This window comes from Antechinus flavipes, chromosome 2 (assembly GCF_016432865.1).
Source record: "Antechinus flavipes isolate AdamAnt ecotype Samford, QLD, Australia chromosome 2, AdamAnt_v2, whole genome shotgun sequence".
Taxonomy (NCBI): domain Eukaryota; kingdom Metazoa; phylum Chordata; class Mammalia; order Dasyuromorphia; family Dasyuridae; genus Antechinus; species Antechinus flavipes.
The window spans coordinates 425,203,065-425,221,500 of NC_067399.1; the positions used below are offsets into that span (position 1 = coordinate 425,203,065).

General features: G+C 36.9%; 1 protein-coding gene across 1 annotated transcript in view; it reads right to left on the bottom strand.

Moving 5' to 3' along the window:
• The window catches only part of STK10 (serine/threonine kinase 10), a 138,500-nt gene that overhangs the window by 82,986 nt on the left and 37,078 nt on the right, over window positions 1–18,436 (bottom strand). Inside the window, exon 2 of the mRNA XM_051978902.1 lies at window positions 15,979–16,143. Coding sequence (XP_051834862.1) covers window positions 15,979–16,143 — 165 coding nt within the window. The remainder of the gene's footprint in view (window positions 1–15,978; window positions 16,144–18,436) is intronic.

The following is an 18,436-nucleotide window of genomic DNA, read 5'->3' on the forward strand; positions in this document are numbered from 1 at the left end:
GGGCATATAAATGTGATGGATTATTGTCATGCTATACAAAATGAAGACTGAGAATTCATAGAAACTTGAAAAGAATCACAGGAATTGGTGGGGCAAAGTAAGTAGAACCAAGAAAACAACACATTCCACAATAATGGAAAGAAAGAAATATATGTGAAAAAGCAATGATTTCATCTTATAAGTAGCTCCTGGTAACAAAGTTTTTTTCTATCAGTGCATATTTCAACTCTTCCTAGATAAGTTTTAGGGAGAAGAGGGCTCAAAGATATTCAAAGCTGTCTCCACTGTCAAAAGTCAAGACTGGAACTCAGTTGATTCCAAGATTCCAAGACTTGAACTTGAAGGACACCCACTACATTAAGAGTCTCCAAAGCAGAGGTCATGGCTTAAACATGAGTAATACAGTACACCTAGATGGAGCAGCAGATAGAGCACTAAGCATGATTTCAAAGCTCAAACACTTTATTAGCTGTGTGATCCCAGGCAAGTCACATAACCTTAGACCCATTTGTAAAATGGAGATAATAACAACTACCTATAAGAGATACTATAGATATAAAATAAAATAATATTTGTAAAGTGCTTTGTAAACCTTAAAGCGCTATCTAAATGCTAGATATTATTATGAGATAGAGTCCTAGACCTCGAATCATGAAGATTTGAGATTGAATCCTGTCTTATACATTTACCAGTTGTGCCATGTTAGCCAAGTCAAAATGTCTTTGAACCTTAGTTTTCTCATCTGTAAAAAGGAAATCACAATAGCAGCTACCTTATAGGGTTGTTGTTGTTTTTTAAGTAAGATAAAGTACTTGTAAGAGTCAAAGCATTATTAAATGTTTCTTGTATTCTGTTATTATCATTATTTTTTTACCAAGGACTAGAAAACTAACACTACTTTCCCAAGATCTCATAGCTATTTAATAAATAAAAAACACCAGTGCTAAAAACTAAATAATATTTCTTCCTTCCCATTCTTCCCTCCCCCATCAGCTCCTCCTAATTTCCTTATTTCTATTCATGGCAACTGCTGTTTCTCTTCCAGTCAGTCACCCAAACTCAAAACCCCTCTGTCATCTTTTACTCTTCCCTCTCTCCTCACCCTCCACATCCAATGCAATGCCAAGCTCTTGGCAACATCACACAAATACCTCTCCCCCCTTTCATTCCATGCTTACTGCCTCAGTCCCAATTTAAGCTTCAATTATCTTCTGTCTGCACTATGACAACATATCGCTAACTTTCTGCCTCATATTTAATTGGTCCCTTGTCAATTTATTCCATCCAACATAGCCAGATTTATCTTTTTCAAATACATCTTTGATCATGTTCCTCCCTATTTTTAAAAGTCTTCCAAGGCTCTTTATGCCTATCAAATAGAATAGAAATTCTTCAACTAGCTTTTCAAGACTATCTTCACAATCTATCTTCAAACTATATTTCATAATCCAATTTTCTATTACACTTTCAGGCATACCTACGAGTCTTGTAAGTAGAGCAAATTACTTGATTTTCCCTGGATACATGTCATTCTTTCCAAATCTCCCACACTCCCTGCCATAGTATACTCATCCTCATTTATTCTTACTAACGCACTCAGTGATCCCTGTATCAGTTACTCATAGAAGGACTTTTTGTGTGTGTGTGTTTAGGAAAAATAAATAAATAAAGAAAAAAGATTCCAAAATATGTGAACTATGTCTCTCCTGTTTCTCTGTCTCTTTCTCTATCTTTTCCTCTTTATTCTTTTCTGCTCCTCCTCCTCCTCCTCCTTCTTCCTCCTTCTCCTTCTCCTCTCTCTCTCTCTCTCTCTCTCTCTCTCTCTCTCTCTCTCTCTCTCTCTTTCTCTCTCTCTCTCTCTCTCTCTCTCTCTCTCTTCCCCCTCTGCCTCTACTTCTCTTTCTCTCCCTCTCCCCCCTTTTTTCTTTTCTTCCTCCTCCTTTTTCTTTTTTCTTCTCTCCCTCCTAAAAAGTATCTCCCAGCTTTCTGTTTTCGATTTCCTGCTTGCTATTAAGTCCCTCCAAATCCATTTTCCCAAGGAGCATAGAAGAAGGCGTGGGTCTCTGGAGTTGCTGGCTAGTACATTCAAGGAGGTTTTCTTGTACTTTAAACAATGAAGGAAAGCATCCAATAATGAACTGGCTAGGCTAAAGGCAGTTCTCAAGCCAGAAGAAGGGGGTAATGGCCTGTTTGATTTGGAGAGACCTCTGCTAGACTTGTTTGACCTCTGAGAGACCTCTTGTTAAGTGTAAAGCATGAAAGGCTATCTGAGAAAATGACTGTGCTGAACTGACAGCCTCCTCTGGAATGCAGAAATGAGGCTTTAGGCCCAGGGCAAATAGAAGGCCTGCACCCAGGAAGATTCAAATAGAGGATGTGTGCCTCCAGCCTGGCCATGGGGGCAAGATGGGATGAAATGGAGAAATCCTTCAAGCAGCTAAGACTTGACCAGTCATAAAAAACTTGAATTCTTTTCACATCCACAGTTCCTGGGGTCATACACTAACTCAATAGTACTAAGTAAATAAGTAAACTGCAATGGCCTAGTCTCTGCTCCTGAGCACACTGATTTGTCTGTCTCCAATGCTGCCTAATACTTTTACTTATCTCCTCCTGTGTGGTGATCTTTTTCTTCTTTAGTATATATAATAAGATGGATGATTCTCTCTGGGGGAGAGGGTAGGTTTCTCGAGGAAGGTTTCTCGGGGGAGGTTTTCTGGAGGCAGCCTTAGTATCAGTTCAGATCAATAATTACCCCAAATGCAGCCAGGTGATAAAAGTTCAGATCTTTTATTATCTCCAATATAGTCCGGTTAGCTTAGAGGCCTATCTCTCTGCTTGGCTCCAAGAGCTCTTGCCGCTTTGTCCTTTGCTTCTGCCTCTGCTTTCTTCAGCCTCCAGAGCCAGCACCAAGTTGAATCTGTCTTGCCTCGGAGAGAGGGCTTCTGGCGTAATTCTGCTGAAATCTGACTGAGAGCCTCTGTCTGTTTCTTTTATACAAGAGGGAGGAATTGTGGGATACAAGAGAGAGAGATTATAGGTTTTCTCCCATAGTACTCTCTGGCCCTAAGAGCTTCAAGGGAGGTGTGAATTCACAAAGTTACAAAGTTTACTTTGTGAATCTCCCATACTTGTGAACTCTGATGAGTAAAGGTGTAAACACAAGCATTGTATCAGTTAGTTCTACTTAGTACCTTGTTTCAGGTTCTGGCCCAAAACATCTTGTAAGATCAGATCAATAATCTATCAACTCTAATGAGTTAGCAGTTTGTAAAGATTCCAACACTCCTGGGTTAAGACATCACAATGAGCATGATTCCAAAATGAGTGTGAATGTCATTCATTTTGCCCATACATTAGAGATCAAAAAAATCTCAAGCTTTTTTGGTGTTATTCATTCATGTCCTATTCTTCATGACTCATTTGGGGTTTTCTTGGCAGAAGTACTGGAATAGTTTGTCATTTCTTACTCCAATTCATTTTACAAATGAGGAAACTGAGGCTAGTGAGGTTAAATGACTTGATCATGGTCACACAACTAGATAATCAATGTCTGAGGTCAGATCTGAACTCTAGGCCTTAAATTCTATTCACTACACACCTAGCTGCCTAGCTTAGATATTATCCCCATGACTAAATTCTAAACAGTTAGAAATTCTCATGGATATAGCCTCAAAGTAGAAAACTAAGCAGAAACAGGAATTAAGAGTTCTACTGGAAATTGATTGGAAAATGGCTGAATAAGTTATAGTATATGAATGTAATGGGATATTACTGTTCTATAAAAAATAAGGAGCAGGTTGATTTCAGAAAAACCTGGAAAGATTTACATGAACTAATAACTAATGAAATGGTAGAACCAAAAGAACATTTTTCACAGCAACAATAAGATTATGTGATGAGCAACTGGAATGAGGTGATTCAGGCCAATTCCAATAGACTTGTGATGGAGAGGGCCATCTGCATGTAGAGAGGACCATGGAATGGAATGTGGATCGCAACATAGTAGTCTCATTTTTTTTGGTTGTTGTTGTTTGCTTGCTTTCTTTTTCTTTCTCTTTTTTTCCTCTTTTGATCCGATTTTACTTGTGCAGCATGATAAATGTGGAAATATATTTAGAAGAATTTTACATTTTTAATCTATATTGTCTAGAGGAGGGAGTGGAGGGAAGAGAAGGAGAAAAATTTGGGATACAAGGTTTTACAAGGGTGAATCTTTGCATGTATTTTGAAAAAGAAAAAGCTATTATTATTATTTTTTTGCTACTATTATTTTTTAAAAAAGGAATTAGGAGTTTTAGATTTAGAGTCATCTGGTCTATCCCCATAATTTTAAAACACTGAGGTCCAAAGGACATCTGACTGATTCCCACATATGATATTAGTAATGCAAGGTCACAGATTTCCTCATAGGACTGGGATAGGGCAAGAGTAAATTCCTTGGTGTTACTCATACAGGAGTGTCATTAATGGAATCTATCACTGCAACCAGTAAAGCCTATGACCACAGTGGTTGCTATCTCTGAAGTTCAATTTAAAATGCTTACAACATGTTTGGTTCCATATTTAGCCAAGAGAAACCAAAGGTTAAGTAACATGTTGCCAGAAACTCATATAAAGTTAGGCCTGGAAGTTACACCCACATATTTCATTTTATTTACTTTTTATTTTTTATTTTTTATTTTTTTAACAAATGAAGAAACTGAAACCTGGAGAAGAAGTTCAATCAGATGTTCAAGGTCACATAAATAGTAAGATGCAGAGTCAAGAGGGAAATCCAGACTTGGGTGAAGCTAAGGCCTTTCCATTATATCATGCAAATTTTGTTCTTTATTAAAACATATCTTCTCATTCTCTTAACAAAACCCATAAATTCAAGATACATATTTTTCTAATAGGGCTTTCTTTGGCAATGAGAAAAGACATTATTTTCCCATGATCATTCTGACTCTTAATGTCAACAGCACAAAAAAGCCAAAGTCCTAAATCTTATTCATTCCAGAACCTCAAAATATTCATTTAAGTAAGAGGTCTTAAAGACTAGTCTCACCATATGTACCAACTCAAAAGTCACTGTAAAGAATAAGGTCTGATTTCCTAGCTATGTGACCCTGGGCAAGTTCCTTAACCCCAAATGCCTCAGCAACAACAACAACAAAAAAGAGTTCAGGTCCTGTTCTCCTCCTCCCTCCCACCCCCTTCTCCCCAGACCCTAACCTTGTTTTCTCTCCTGCAGACCCTGTGATCCTAATTTTGGGCTGTGTACAGTTTTTAATGTTCCCTAGATTGAATGCACTAATTTCCAAAGTCTTCTGGGAAAAAGCTACTTTTTCAAAATAGAGTTCCCCAACTTACAAATTTGTTCACTTTTAAACCATTTTCCTCATACTAGAGACATACCTATTATCATTATATTATTAATCAATAGTAACAATAATAATAACTTGCATTTTTAAGGTGTTTTAAGGTTTGCAAAATACTTTACAAATATTTCACTTTATAACAACCCTGGGAGGTTGGTCTTTATTATAATTATCTTCATTTTATAAATAGATAGAAGCAGACAGAAGTTTGATTTACCCACAAAGCTAATCTGAGGATGGAGCTAGATTTAGTTCTTCCTGCAAATTAGAGGCAGCTAGGTGGTACAGTGAAGGTACATTAAGATCTGAAATCAAATCTGACCTTCAACATTTATTAGTTGCATGACCCTGAATAAGTCACTTAACTCTGTTTACCACAGTTTCCTCATCTGTAAAATGAGTTCACAAAGAGTCAGACATGACTAAACAACAACTTCCTGATTCCTGGTCTAGTATTCTATCCTCTAGGCCACTTAGCTATTTCTATTAATAACTTATGTGTGGGAAAAGGTAAAGAACTCACAGATTCTAAAGTAGATCAAGCCTCATAGGCCTCAGTTTTGGCTTCTCCGGAGTCCTGTGATTTTAGATAAGGCCTGGATTAGATTCCATTGTCCAACAAAGGGATTACATGGCCAAAGAAGCTGTATATCACCTTGTCTACTGCATTCCACTGACCAACTAGGGGAACAGTAGACTTACGTGACCAATCACAACATATAGAGAGTGCGATGTTGGAGGTTCTTTGTCTGAAATGTATAAAAGCTGTAAGCATTTTCAAGGCTCTGGCCCTATCCTGCTGTGAAATTTTGCTCATAGTGGATGGGATCCACTTCTCAAGATTCTGATAAATAATTCTGCTTTCTATGAGTGATCTCTGTAGTAGTCATTTTGGGTAGGTCTTTTTGTCCCAAACACTTATAAAAAATAGTTTACCAACTATAAAAATCAGTTATTTTATCTCCTAAATATCCTTCATAAAATAGTAAATGTAAAAGAATACCAGGAGAGTGATATCCAAGACCCATTTCAGTCTAAACATCATTGCAAAGGATGAGGACAAGATTAATAATAACAATAATAATTAATAAAAAATAGCAACTCATATTTATATGCTGCTTTAAGGTTTGTCATATCTTTTGCACAAAGGATTTCATGTTCCTCAGAATAACCAGTTGACAGAGATTTCATTAAAATATATACCTCCTTTTTACACATAGGGAAAGTGAGACTAACAGGGCTTAAATGACTTTTTTCCAAAAACTGAACCTGAAAGTACATAAGTTTTGCACAGTATACTGGCTCCTCCTGTAGCTGGTAGTGTTTGGTACAAATTTGAATGGACTGGTACCTCTCCCAAATTCAGAAAGAGTCACACAGTATCTGAGACTGTATTTGAACCCAATTTTACCTGACTCTAAGTGAAACCCTTTAAGCTGAGGGAATACCCTCAGGCTTCTACATCATTAAGCATGAGATCAAGTGAGCAGATGAAAAATGAACCTCAAAGTATGTGGTCCTAACCACTAGTGACTGAATCTGTCATTTTCCTCCCCAATCCAAAGCAGAAATGAATGAACCTCATCTTCTATTGAAATTATACTGATCATTCCTTCTCAACCCAGCAAGTGTATGTCAGTCATTTTTCAGTCATATCTGATTCTTCATGATCCTATTTGGGATTTTCTTGGCAAAGATACTAAAACGGTTGGCCATTTCCTTTACTGGCTCATTTTACAGATGAGGCAAACAGGATGAAATGATCTGCCCAGGATCTCACAGCTAATAAGTCTGAGACTGGATTTGAACTCAGGAAAATGAGTCTGACTTCAGGCCCAGGCTCTATGCACTATAGCATCACCTAGTCAGATTCTACCATCAATATCTTTGGGCAAATCCTTCAACTATTTGAGGTTTAGTTTTATCATCTATAATAATGAAAGATTGGACTAGATCATGTGTAAGTAACTCAATTCAACAGTCACATATTAAACATGTACTCCTAAACTGGGAACACAGATTTTTAAAAGTTCATAGTCTCTACTATGTATTAGTACAGGAGTTAATAACTCCTAACTGAAGAATATATAAATGAATACTATACACAAGACATAGGGTATGGCAGAGTAAAGAGGCCTTGTAAACATACTTAAAAGAATACTCTAGTCCTACTATATGCTCTGCATGACTCTGAGCAAGATTCTTAAACCCTGAGCCAAAAGTTTCTTTGTGCTCCAAAAGTTGTTAAATTATGTGTGTTATTTAGCCTTTATTGGATTGCTTGCTGTCTTGGAGAGAGGAAAAGGGGGAGGTAGAGGGAAAAATTTGGAATACAAGGTTTTACAAAGTAGAATGTTGAAAACTATTTTCCCACGTATGTGGGGAAAATATTATAATATAATCATAAAAAAATTACATGTACTCCTTGGGGTCAGCAATAAAACCACTAGATCTATGCATCAAAAAAAGAAGAAAAGGACTTTTATGTACAAAAATGTTGATAGCAGTTCTTTTTGAGGTGGCAAAAACTGAAGGGGTGCTCAACATATAGCTGTATGATATATTATGTTATTATTGTGTCATTAGAAATAATGAAGGGTACAGTTCCAGAGGAACCTAGGAAGTGTCATATAAACTGATATGGAGTGAAAGAACTTCATAAAAACAAATAACTTTGAAAGACTTAAGAATTCTGGCAAACACAATGACCAAACATGATTCCAAGAGAACCAATAATGAAGGATGTTACCCATTTCCTGACAGAATCGTAATATGCTAAATATGCAAAATGAGACACACATTTTTGGACATGGCTAATAGAGGAATTTATTTTGCTTAACTATGCATATTTGTTACAAGGGTTTTTGTTTTTCTTTTATTTTTTTCCCAGTGAGAAAAAAAAGGAAAGAAAAGAATGCTTGTTTATTGAGAACAAAATATATAATCTCAAGTAAAATAAAATGAAAATGAGGAGCTGGACTCTACAGTCTTTAAGATCCCCATCTAACTCTAAATCTGCAATTGATGAAAATGAAAAAGGAAATAATATTTTCTGCTTGGGAAGGGGGGGATGCAGAGAGAGAGAGACAGAGAATCAAGAAAGACTTTAGGGACTTTAGCAACTAAAGCTCAGTCTAGAAAGAAAAAGAGGAATTTAATAAACACAAATAAGGAAAGATTGTGATCGTGCTTTCCAGGTATAAGGGACAACCTTCTCATAATGGTCCATGTTCTTTGTTCTATGATTCCTTCTAACTCTGACGTTCTATATTCCAAGGCCCTCTCCAGTACTCTTTATAAAGTTAGCAGTAGCTCTATGGACTTCCTATCATAAATAGGTCTTGATTGAGTAACCAGAAACCTCTTCCTTATCTGCCTGCTGGGTGGCTGGTTGGGAGGTGTTAAGTTAAGAGAGAGAAGTACCAGTAGTTTGAATTATTTTTGCTCATAGCAGAGTGCTTACTTTTGTATGTTTCAGTGGTCTTTGTGCCTAGATTTAATAAAATAAATTTTCAAGAGAGGGGAAAAATTCTCTCTGACTTTGGTAACAGATTTGGAATGTGGTCAGCATGAGATCTTAGGAAGAAACATACCCTGGAGGATTTGTGTGTCAGGAGGCCAGGTTCCCTGGCTTTCCTATAAAAATCCTCAGGCCTTCACTCCCTCTTCTTTCTGTCTATTCCTATGCTATTGAGATTATGTAAGAGAAAGTGCTTTAAAAGAAACAATATGCTCAATGAGTATGAGGTCCCATTATCATCAATCACAATTTTTCACTAATTCCAAAAAGCACCTACTAAGAATGAGGAGTATTTCCTTTAACTAACATTATATGAATTCCATATACAGAAAAGAAAGGAAGGGAACACATTAAAAGCCCGAATCTCATTAAATAGCTGAATAAGACCTCTTTTTCTGCTCCAATACCACAGAACAGAGAGAATGCTAGCATCATTTCTTCCTCTATCAGCACTGCAAACAAATCCACCTGAGCACACACACACACATACCAAACATGTTTGTTCATAAGAAGATAAGGGTGTTCAGAGTAGCCCTACCTAGATAAGAGAAACAGCAGGGTCACACATGAATCTTGACAATTAACTTTTATGGCCTGTTGTCAGCAGAGTCAAGGAGTATATAGGGACTGATAAAGCCAGACCTTCTGTAAGGTTTTCTTCTTCAGGGAGATGGAAGGTCTTCCTCACCCTGGAGGAGCAATACAATTTTTGCTATCTGTTTTGAACCTATGTGGTTGGGTTTTGGGGTGGAAATTTTTTTATTCATTTTAAACTTAACTATAAAACAAGAAAAGAAAAATTTCCATGCATGATATTATGATATTAAATATAATAACAAGAAGAAGTCATGTCAATAGCCCAAGTTAATATGTGACCTTGATTTGTAGATCACAACAAGATCTACAAGTCCCTGATTTCTAAAATGAGGGAGTTTGTAGAAGATATTTTCTAAAGCCTCCTTGGGTGCCAACACTCTTGAGATTCTATGATTCAACTCATTTCCCCTTCTCCTTCTGCTTTCCCCAAATGTTACATCAACAGCCCCCAGCTCTGGGTTCATTCATTGTCTATTTAGAGGTTACATTCATTTCATTTCATAGGAGAAATGCTCCTCATTCCTAGTAGATGCTCTGTAGAATTAGTGAAAAATTATGATTGATGATAATGTGACTTCATACTCATTTAGCATACTGTTTCTTTCAAAGCACTTTCTCTTACATAATCTCATAGCACAGAAATAGGCAGAAAAAAAGAGGGAGTGAAGGGCTGAGGATTTTTAAAGGAAGGCCAGGGAGCCTGACCTTCTGACACACAAACTCTCCAGGGTCTGTTTCTTCCTAAGATCTCATGCTGTACCAACATTTCAAATCTGTCATCCAAAGTCAGATAGAACTTTCCCCTCTCGTGAATGTTTATTTTACTAAATCCAGGCACAAAAGGCCACTGAAACATAAAAAAGTAAGCACTCTGCTATGGGCAAAAAACCTCAAGCTGCTGGTGCTTGTCTATATTACCACTCTACCCCCCACCCTCCCAACCAGCCACCAGCAAGCAGATAAGGAAGAGGTTTCTGGTTACTCAATCAAGACCTATTTGTGGTAGGAAGTCCATAGAGCTAGTGCTAAACAGTAAACATTCAAATGTCAGCTGCTTATCTGGAGTATTCTGTAGGTGGAGTCAAGAGAATTTGTTCCCTGATCTCAGTGCCCCTCATCAAACAATGTGACCATTCAGCATGGCAATCCCAGCACCCACCACTCCCCCTTTAGAACATAATTGACCTCCCTCCACACCCACCCCTCCCTACATGATTTTGGAAAACCTTTGAGGGAAAAAAAATCTGGAGTAAGGGCTGAAAAGAGAAATGAATTCATCTTTCCCTCTAAATAAAGAAAGAAAAGGAGAATTCTTTGGATCAGGTGAAATGATCCCTAGGAATTTCCAAGACAAGAAGGAACTTAATGGGACCAGAAACTTGGCTGGCTGTTTAGAAAGGCAATGTGATAGGATGTAGTGAGGAGGGGGCAAGGTAGAGCTTGAAGTAGGAGATCAGGCTTGAGGCTTATAGAATACAAATCCTGGAGCAAGTTTACTTAGCTGCTTAGTGACTTGGTTTCCTTGTTTGTGAAATGGACTTATATAACAGTTGCTTGACCTGTCTCTGAGGGTTGCTTCATGCATCCAATGAGAAAATGTACATAATATGTTTTGGAACCTGAACAGGTTTATCTAACATTGAGCACTATGAGTGTAAGCTATTATTATCATTAAAGCAAAGGTAGAAAAGGAAGTAGGAGGGATAGGGACACAATATACTCTGTCCAAAAGCAATCTGGATGCTGCCACCTTTGTGGGAAAGTCACAGGCTCAATCTAGCTTCTGCCCAGTCTTCAGTAAGTGGGTGTCTACAAAAGTGCCTTTTGTCTCCACCCTCAATGACTCTTTCTGGGGAAGGGCAGCCTCTGAATTGTTACCCAAGCATGGCTGAAGCAAGAAACCATCCTGTCCTCCTGATGCTTAGAAACAAGCCATTTCAGAGAAAATACTATTACTTGTCAAGAGTATACAAATCAACTAAAAATGATTCCAAACTTTTTTTTAAGTTCCTGTATAATTTTTTAAAGTAACCTGTATTTTTTTTTTTTAAGAACCTGTGATTTCACCAGACAGCTAGATAGTGTTAAAAGAAAATCCCAATTTGTACCTCACCCTGGTCAATTAAAGCAAACTCAGGAAATAAAACAAAAGGAGTTTATTAGTACACTGAGATTGTCGTTTAGACAAGATTAAAATAATTTACATTTAAGGGTAAGACATCCTGACTGGTTGATACTTCAGTGAGAAAGTGGGATTAGTATCACTTCAGCTCCTTTGCTATTAATAGCATCCTTCTGTTGCTGTTCATTTTCAGTCAAGTACAACTCTTCATGACCCCATTTGGGGTTTTCTTGGCCAAGTTACTGGAGTAATGTTCCATTTCCTTCTCCAGTTCATTTTACAGAAAAGGAAACTGAGGCAAATAGGGATTAAGTGGCTTGCTCAGAGTGACAAGATTTGAACTCAGGAAGATGAGTCCTCCTGACTCTAGCATGTCATTCTATTCACTTACTACCTCAAGCCAGGAAAAACTGAGTTCAAATTTTACCTTGTACATTTCCCAGTTGTGTGGCCCTGGGCACACCATCTAATCTCTCTCAGCCTCAGTTTCTTCATTTGTAAAATTGGGATAATAATATTGCCTGTTTCATAGTTGTGATAATCAAATAAGATAATACAGGTAAAACATTCTGCAAACCTTAAAATGCTACATAAAATGCCAGTTATTATTATTATAACTGTTAATGTAATTGTCCTTCTTATAAGGTTCTACATAAGGGAACTCCTTCTATAGAAACTCATTTCCCTTTTGCAGATCAGACACTCATTCTCAAAGTCATGACTCTTCAGCTCTTCTCAAGTCCTATAATATTCTGCAGAGACTCAATCCTGTACTTGAATCCAAGGCATCTTGCCTTTCCTGGCTCTCCTTTACTTCCTTTACATTCTAGCCACACTATCCCACTTAGTGTTCTGTTCTTTCCATCCTTAATCTGCATGCCTTTGCACAGCTTGTCCTGCATGTCTGAAATGCATTCCATCCTTACCTTCTTTTAAATCTACTTAAGATATTCTGGGAAGCCCAGTGTTTGACAATTCCAGATCTTAATGTACTGGGCAGAATATAGTTTGGAACCAAGAACCCTTAGTCCACTGAGAACTAGGAGTACTAAATTTTAGTCTCATTTCTGCCACTAACTGGTGGTTGTTGGTGACTGGGGGGAAATCAGTTGAGCATCATTTTACCCATGTATAATATGAGAATAATAATATATCATAGCTGTAAAATTATATAATAGAATAAGAACTTGAAGTGAGCAAGGAACTGTACAAAGAACAGGTCTTCAAAGCCCACACATGCCCTGCCCTCCTGAATCATAGATCAGGATTGCAATTTGAATTGGATCAACATTTCCTATTTTCAAAATGTTTATTTACAAAGTCCAAAAAATGGACACAATGTCACCCTTTCCTGCCAATATCCCCCACCCCCCCCCCATTTCAGTATCCAAGAAGAAAGTAATTGTTTCTAATCCCAAAGAATTTCCCCAGAAATTCACAACCATCTGCTCTTCAAGCTCATTTGTTCACAAGTATTTACTGAGTACCTACTGTACTGGACAAAAGAAGTTTATAAACCTTAAAGTGTTATGTAAATGTGAACTGTTATCATCATTATCAACAGAGTAGATATTTCAAGCAAAAGGAATGATTGACAAAAAGCCCAGGACCATTACGGGACAAAGAGAAAAATGGTTTGGCTATTACAGTGGAAGATTCAAATATAGTAATGATGAGAGATAAGATTCTGAGAGTAAGATGAGGACACATTATGAAAGGCCTTAAATATAAGACTAAGGATTTTGGATTTGATCCTGAAATCAATGGGGAGCCATAGACAGTTTCTTAAGTAAAAGACCAATATGATCAGAACACAATATTGACTGAAGAGGGGAGACCTAGAATACTATTGCAGCAACAGGGAAGTGAGGTGATAAGAGCCAATTTAATCTATTAATGGAAATGGAAAGGAAGGAAAAAATGAGAGTAAAATTAGAAAAAAAAAGGATCAAAAGAACTTGGGAGACTGATGAGATGTAGTAGGCAAAGGAAAGAATAGAGTCAAAGTTGCTTCCAACAAGACTTCAAACCAATATTGCAACTCCTGGGTTTGTTCAGATGAATATCTCATGTAAAGATCTACAATCAAAACTGACAAACTGAAGGAAAAAAGAAAAAGAAGAAAAAAGAAAGAAAAATTAAAAGACTGACTCTGAAGTTGTAGTAGGGTTGGAGTGGGAGTAGAAATCTACCTTTAAAGTCATTTTGGTCTACTCAACTTCACAACCACACATATCGCTTTAGTTTTGATAGTTACTCCATCTTTAGGTTAGATATTTCCTTGGTAACTACCATTTTATGAAAATCAGAATTCTCTTCACCTCTAAATTCAAAAAATCATAAAAATTATCATCTTATTATTCTATTTCTGGACATGTTTCCTTCTCTGGGAAGGGCATATCTGCCCTTCTTGAAACCAACCTAAAAATGTTATGGATATTCCTCAAACATTTATCTAATGTTGAAGTATTTCTCTATATCCAAAGTTCTTTAATTCTGCACCTGACAAATTCCTGGGGATCTGTGAACTAAAATGGGAAAAAAATTACATCATGTTTTCAATATATCTAGCTTTCTTTGTAATCCTATGTATTTTATTAAATATATTTAATAAGTGTTCTGAGGGGGGGGGGGGTCTATGGATGTCAAAAGACTGTCAAAGAGGGAATCCATGACAAAGAATAACAACTCTTGCTCTGAATTCTCCTAGCTCCTATTTATATCTGGTGACTAATTTAATCACTATCCATTCCTGTAGTTCAGTTGTGGAAGAACAAACCTAAAAGGAATAGAAGGCATGAAAGTCTTCCCCCAGAGAATATCTTTAGGCCCTTCAAAAAAAAAAAAAAAAAAAAAAAGGGGAAGGAAGAAATGACCCAAAGGAAACTTTATGGGGTTGGTTTAACTTAAGGGGTTGGTTTAGGGTTTTTCTTCCATATACTCATTTTGAGGGCTTGGGTGTGCTTGGGAAAATATTTTTTAAACTTGATGTTTTTGACATTTAAAAAAAGCAGAAGCAATGATAAGAACTCACTAGAAGGATTTTACTAAGATTCTGGAAAAAAGCTGATCTGGTAATTTTGGGCTAATTTCCACATGGCAAAAGGGAAAGTGCCTAGTTACTAACTGTGTGTGTGTGTGTGTATGTGTGTAAGAGATTCAGTACTCAGGGGTATTTTGTTTTAAAAAAAATTAGAAAGTCGAATAAGATGGGAAAAATTCCCATCTCGAAGAACAGCAAGCTCTCTAGGGACAATTATCTGAATCCTTTCGGCTATCATGACATTTTCAACAGAAACCAGAAAATATCACATGTGAAATAGCTACATTTTGGGCTATTGGGCCATATCAATATGGAGGTTACTCATTAGGTATAGATAGGAAGCATTCATATATGTTCAATTATGCCTTCATATGTGAAAATCTATGTCTGTTGCTTGAAAATGTATATATGTATTAGAGAGCTAATTCCAAGTATTATGTTAAAAATAACATTTTAAATCCCCAAACTAAAAATATAAGAGGTAAATATTAGTCAATTTTTCCTTCTAAGTCTGTTCCCTGGGGACAGTGTAAAGACACTAACATTGTTCCTCTGAAATCCATTTCTCTACCAGTAACTACAGACAGAAGAACTGTTACTAGACAGACTGTTGACTTCCTCCCAATTCTTTCCACATTGGCAAGTGCCTCCAGTTCTCCACCAAAAACAAATTTGCTAGTGCCAAATGCAAAAGTAATTTCCACATTCTCACCCTCCTTGACCTTTCACTGTCTCCTCCTCAACATCCAGTCTGGACTTGACCTCTAGGGTACAGTCCTCCTTCGGGGTGCTATTCAATTCTATATAATGACTTTTGGAGAATCCTCAAATCATCCCAAGAACTGAGCCCCCACTGCCATCTCTGTCCCTTTTTCTTTGGCTATATTGCAAGATACCTTGAGCAATGTTCAAAAGATCACATGATGATAGATTTAGAAATGGAAAAAACCTTAGAAGAAGCCACCCAGTCCAACCCTTCATTTTTTTGGATGAGGAAACTGAGACTAAGCAACTTTAACAAGGTCACACATATAGTAAGTGTAAATGTAGGTCCTCTGTAGGTCCTCAGACCCCAAAGTCAGAGTTTTCTCCACTGGACCACAATTTTCATATGCAGATTACACATCAAGTTATTTATTTCCATCCTACTTCTTGGTTCCTGAATGTATAAACTTCCTTTGGTACCATGCTGCATTCTGTCAATGGTATATATTTGGGCTGGCTATTTATGGCTAGCTCTGTGATCCCCTGGAGTTCTTCTACTGTGCCCATAAGGAGCTTCCAAAGCTAAGGACTGGCACACAGGAAATGGCGAAAAGTAGAAAGCTCTTACCCACAACTTCCCATCGTGGTAAAAGGCCCCCAGGAGCTTCACTATGTATGGGTGGTCACATGTAGCCAGGATTTCTATCTCCACTATATAATCTTCCAGCTCCTCCTCACTCTTGGTTTCGATGACTTTGGCAGCAGCCAACTCGCCCGTCTCCTTGTTCTTGGCCTGTAAGACAGAAATCCCCCAAATAATAAACAATTTGCTTTATTTGGTGTCTCCTCAGATTCAGCGGCTGCCATGTTGCACTGCCCAATTCTATACTTTATCAGAGTTGGGCTATGAGAAAGGATCAAAGAATGTCTCAACAAGGGGAAAAGTATCATGGGCTCAGAGAGGTAGAGCTGCAAGGAACCCCAGAAGTCATCTAGTCCAACCTTTTCATTTTACTGATGAAGAAGTAATTTGTCTAAAGTTACTCAGGTAAGTAGCAAATCAAGAATCAAGGGATCATAAGCACTGAAAGAGCTGGAAAAGACTTTAGTGAAGACCTTTAGCTCAAGAAGGCAGCCCTCAAACCATTGTGTCACACTGCCTTGCACAGACCAAGAAGCTATCAAGTCCTGCATGGAGTCCAAACTAGGTACTTAACCAATACACTTCGGGGAGAATCTCATAAAGTCAACAGGTTTGAGAATTGTGTAATTACAAACATGAAAATGTTAAATGAAAAATGAAAAAAATAAATAAACCAGAAGGTAACCTAACACCTACATGCTAATGACAACAGGGCAGAAGTTTATTCAGTAACATTAACAAAAATAAAAATGGTTCAATGTCCATTAGGTTCTTTTTTGTTGTAGATTTTTTAAAGACTTGATATTCCACTAGATCTTCATGGTCTACCAACCTTTACCTCTTCCTACTCTAAATCGATCCCTATTCTATTGAAGGGCCTGCTAAATTCACTTGCTACCATTGCTAATGTTTACAAAAATTCACTAAAAATAAACATCCCCAGGATAATACACTATGACCAAGTAGGATTTATACCAAGAATGCAGGGCTGGTTCAATATTAGGAAAACTATTAGCATAATTGACTATATCAATAACCAAACAAACAAAAACCATATGATCATCTCAATAGATGCAGAAAAAGCATTTGATAAAATCCAACATCCATTCCTAATAAAAACACTTGAGAGCATAGGAATAAATGGACTTTTCCTTAAAATAGTCAGGAGCATATATTTAAAACCATCAGTAAGCATCATATGCAATGGGGAAAAACTGGAACCTTTCCCAGTAAGATCTGGAGTGAAGCAAGGTTGCCCTCTATCACCATTATTATTTAATATCGTATTAGAAACACTAGCCTCGGCAATAAGAGTCGAGAAAGATATTAAAGGAATTAGAGTAGGCAATGAAGAAACCAAACTATCACTCTTTGCAGATGATATGATGGTATACCTAGAGAACCCCAGAGATTCTACTAAAAAGCTATTAGAAATAATTCATAATTTTAGCAAAGTAGCTGGCTACAAAATAAATCCCCATAAATCCTCAGCATTTTTATACATCTCCAACAAAACTCAACAGCAAGAGATACAAAGAGAAATTCCATTCAGAATAACTGTTGATACCATAAAATATTTGGGAATCTATCTACCAAAGGAAAGTCAGGAATTATATGAGCAAAATTATAAAAAAGTCTCCACACAAATAAAGTCAGACTTAAATAATTGGAAAAATATTAAGTGCTCTTGGATCGGCCGAGCGAACATAATAAAGATGACAATACTCCCTAAACTAATCTATTTATTTAGTGCTATACCAATCAGACTTCCAAGAAAATATTTTAGTGATCTAGAAAAAATAACAACAAAATTCATATGGAACAATAAAAAGTCGAGAATCTCAAGGGAATTAATGAAAAAAAAATCAAATGAAGGTGGCCTAGCTGTACCTGATCTAAAATTATATTATAAAGCAGCAGTCACCAAAGCCATTTGGTATTGGCTAAGAAATAGATTAGTGGATCAGTGGAAAAGGTTAGGTTCACAAGACAGAATAGTCAACTATAGCAATCTAGTGTTTGACAAACCCAAAGCCCCTAACTTCTGGGAAAAGAATTCATTATTTGATAAAAACTGCTGGGATAATTGGAAATTAGTATGGCAGAAATTAGGCATGGACCCACACCTAACACCATATACCAAGATAAGATCAAAATGGGTCCATGACCTAGGCATAAAGAATGAGATTATAAATAAATTAGAGGAACATAGAATAGTTTATCTCTCAGACTTGTGGAGGAGAAAGAAATTTGTGACCAAAGATGAACTAGAGACCATTACTGATCACAAAATAGAAAATTTTGATTACATCAAATTAAAAAGCCTTTGTACAAACAAAACTAATGCAAACAAGATTAGAAGGGAAGCAACAAACTGGGAAAACATCTTCACGGTTAAAGGTTCTGATAAAGGCCTCATTTCTAAAATATATAGAGAACTGAC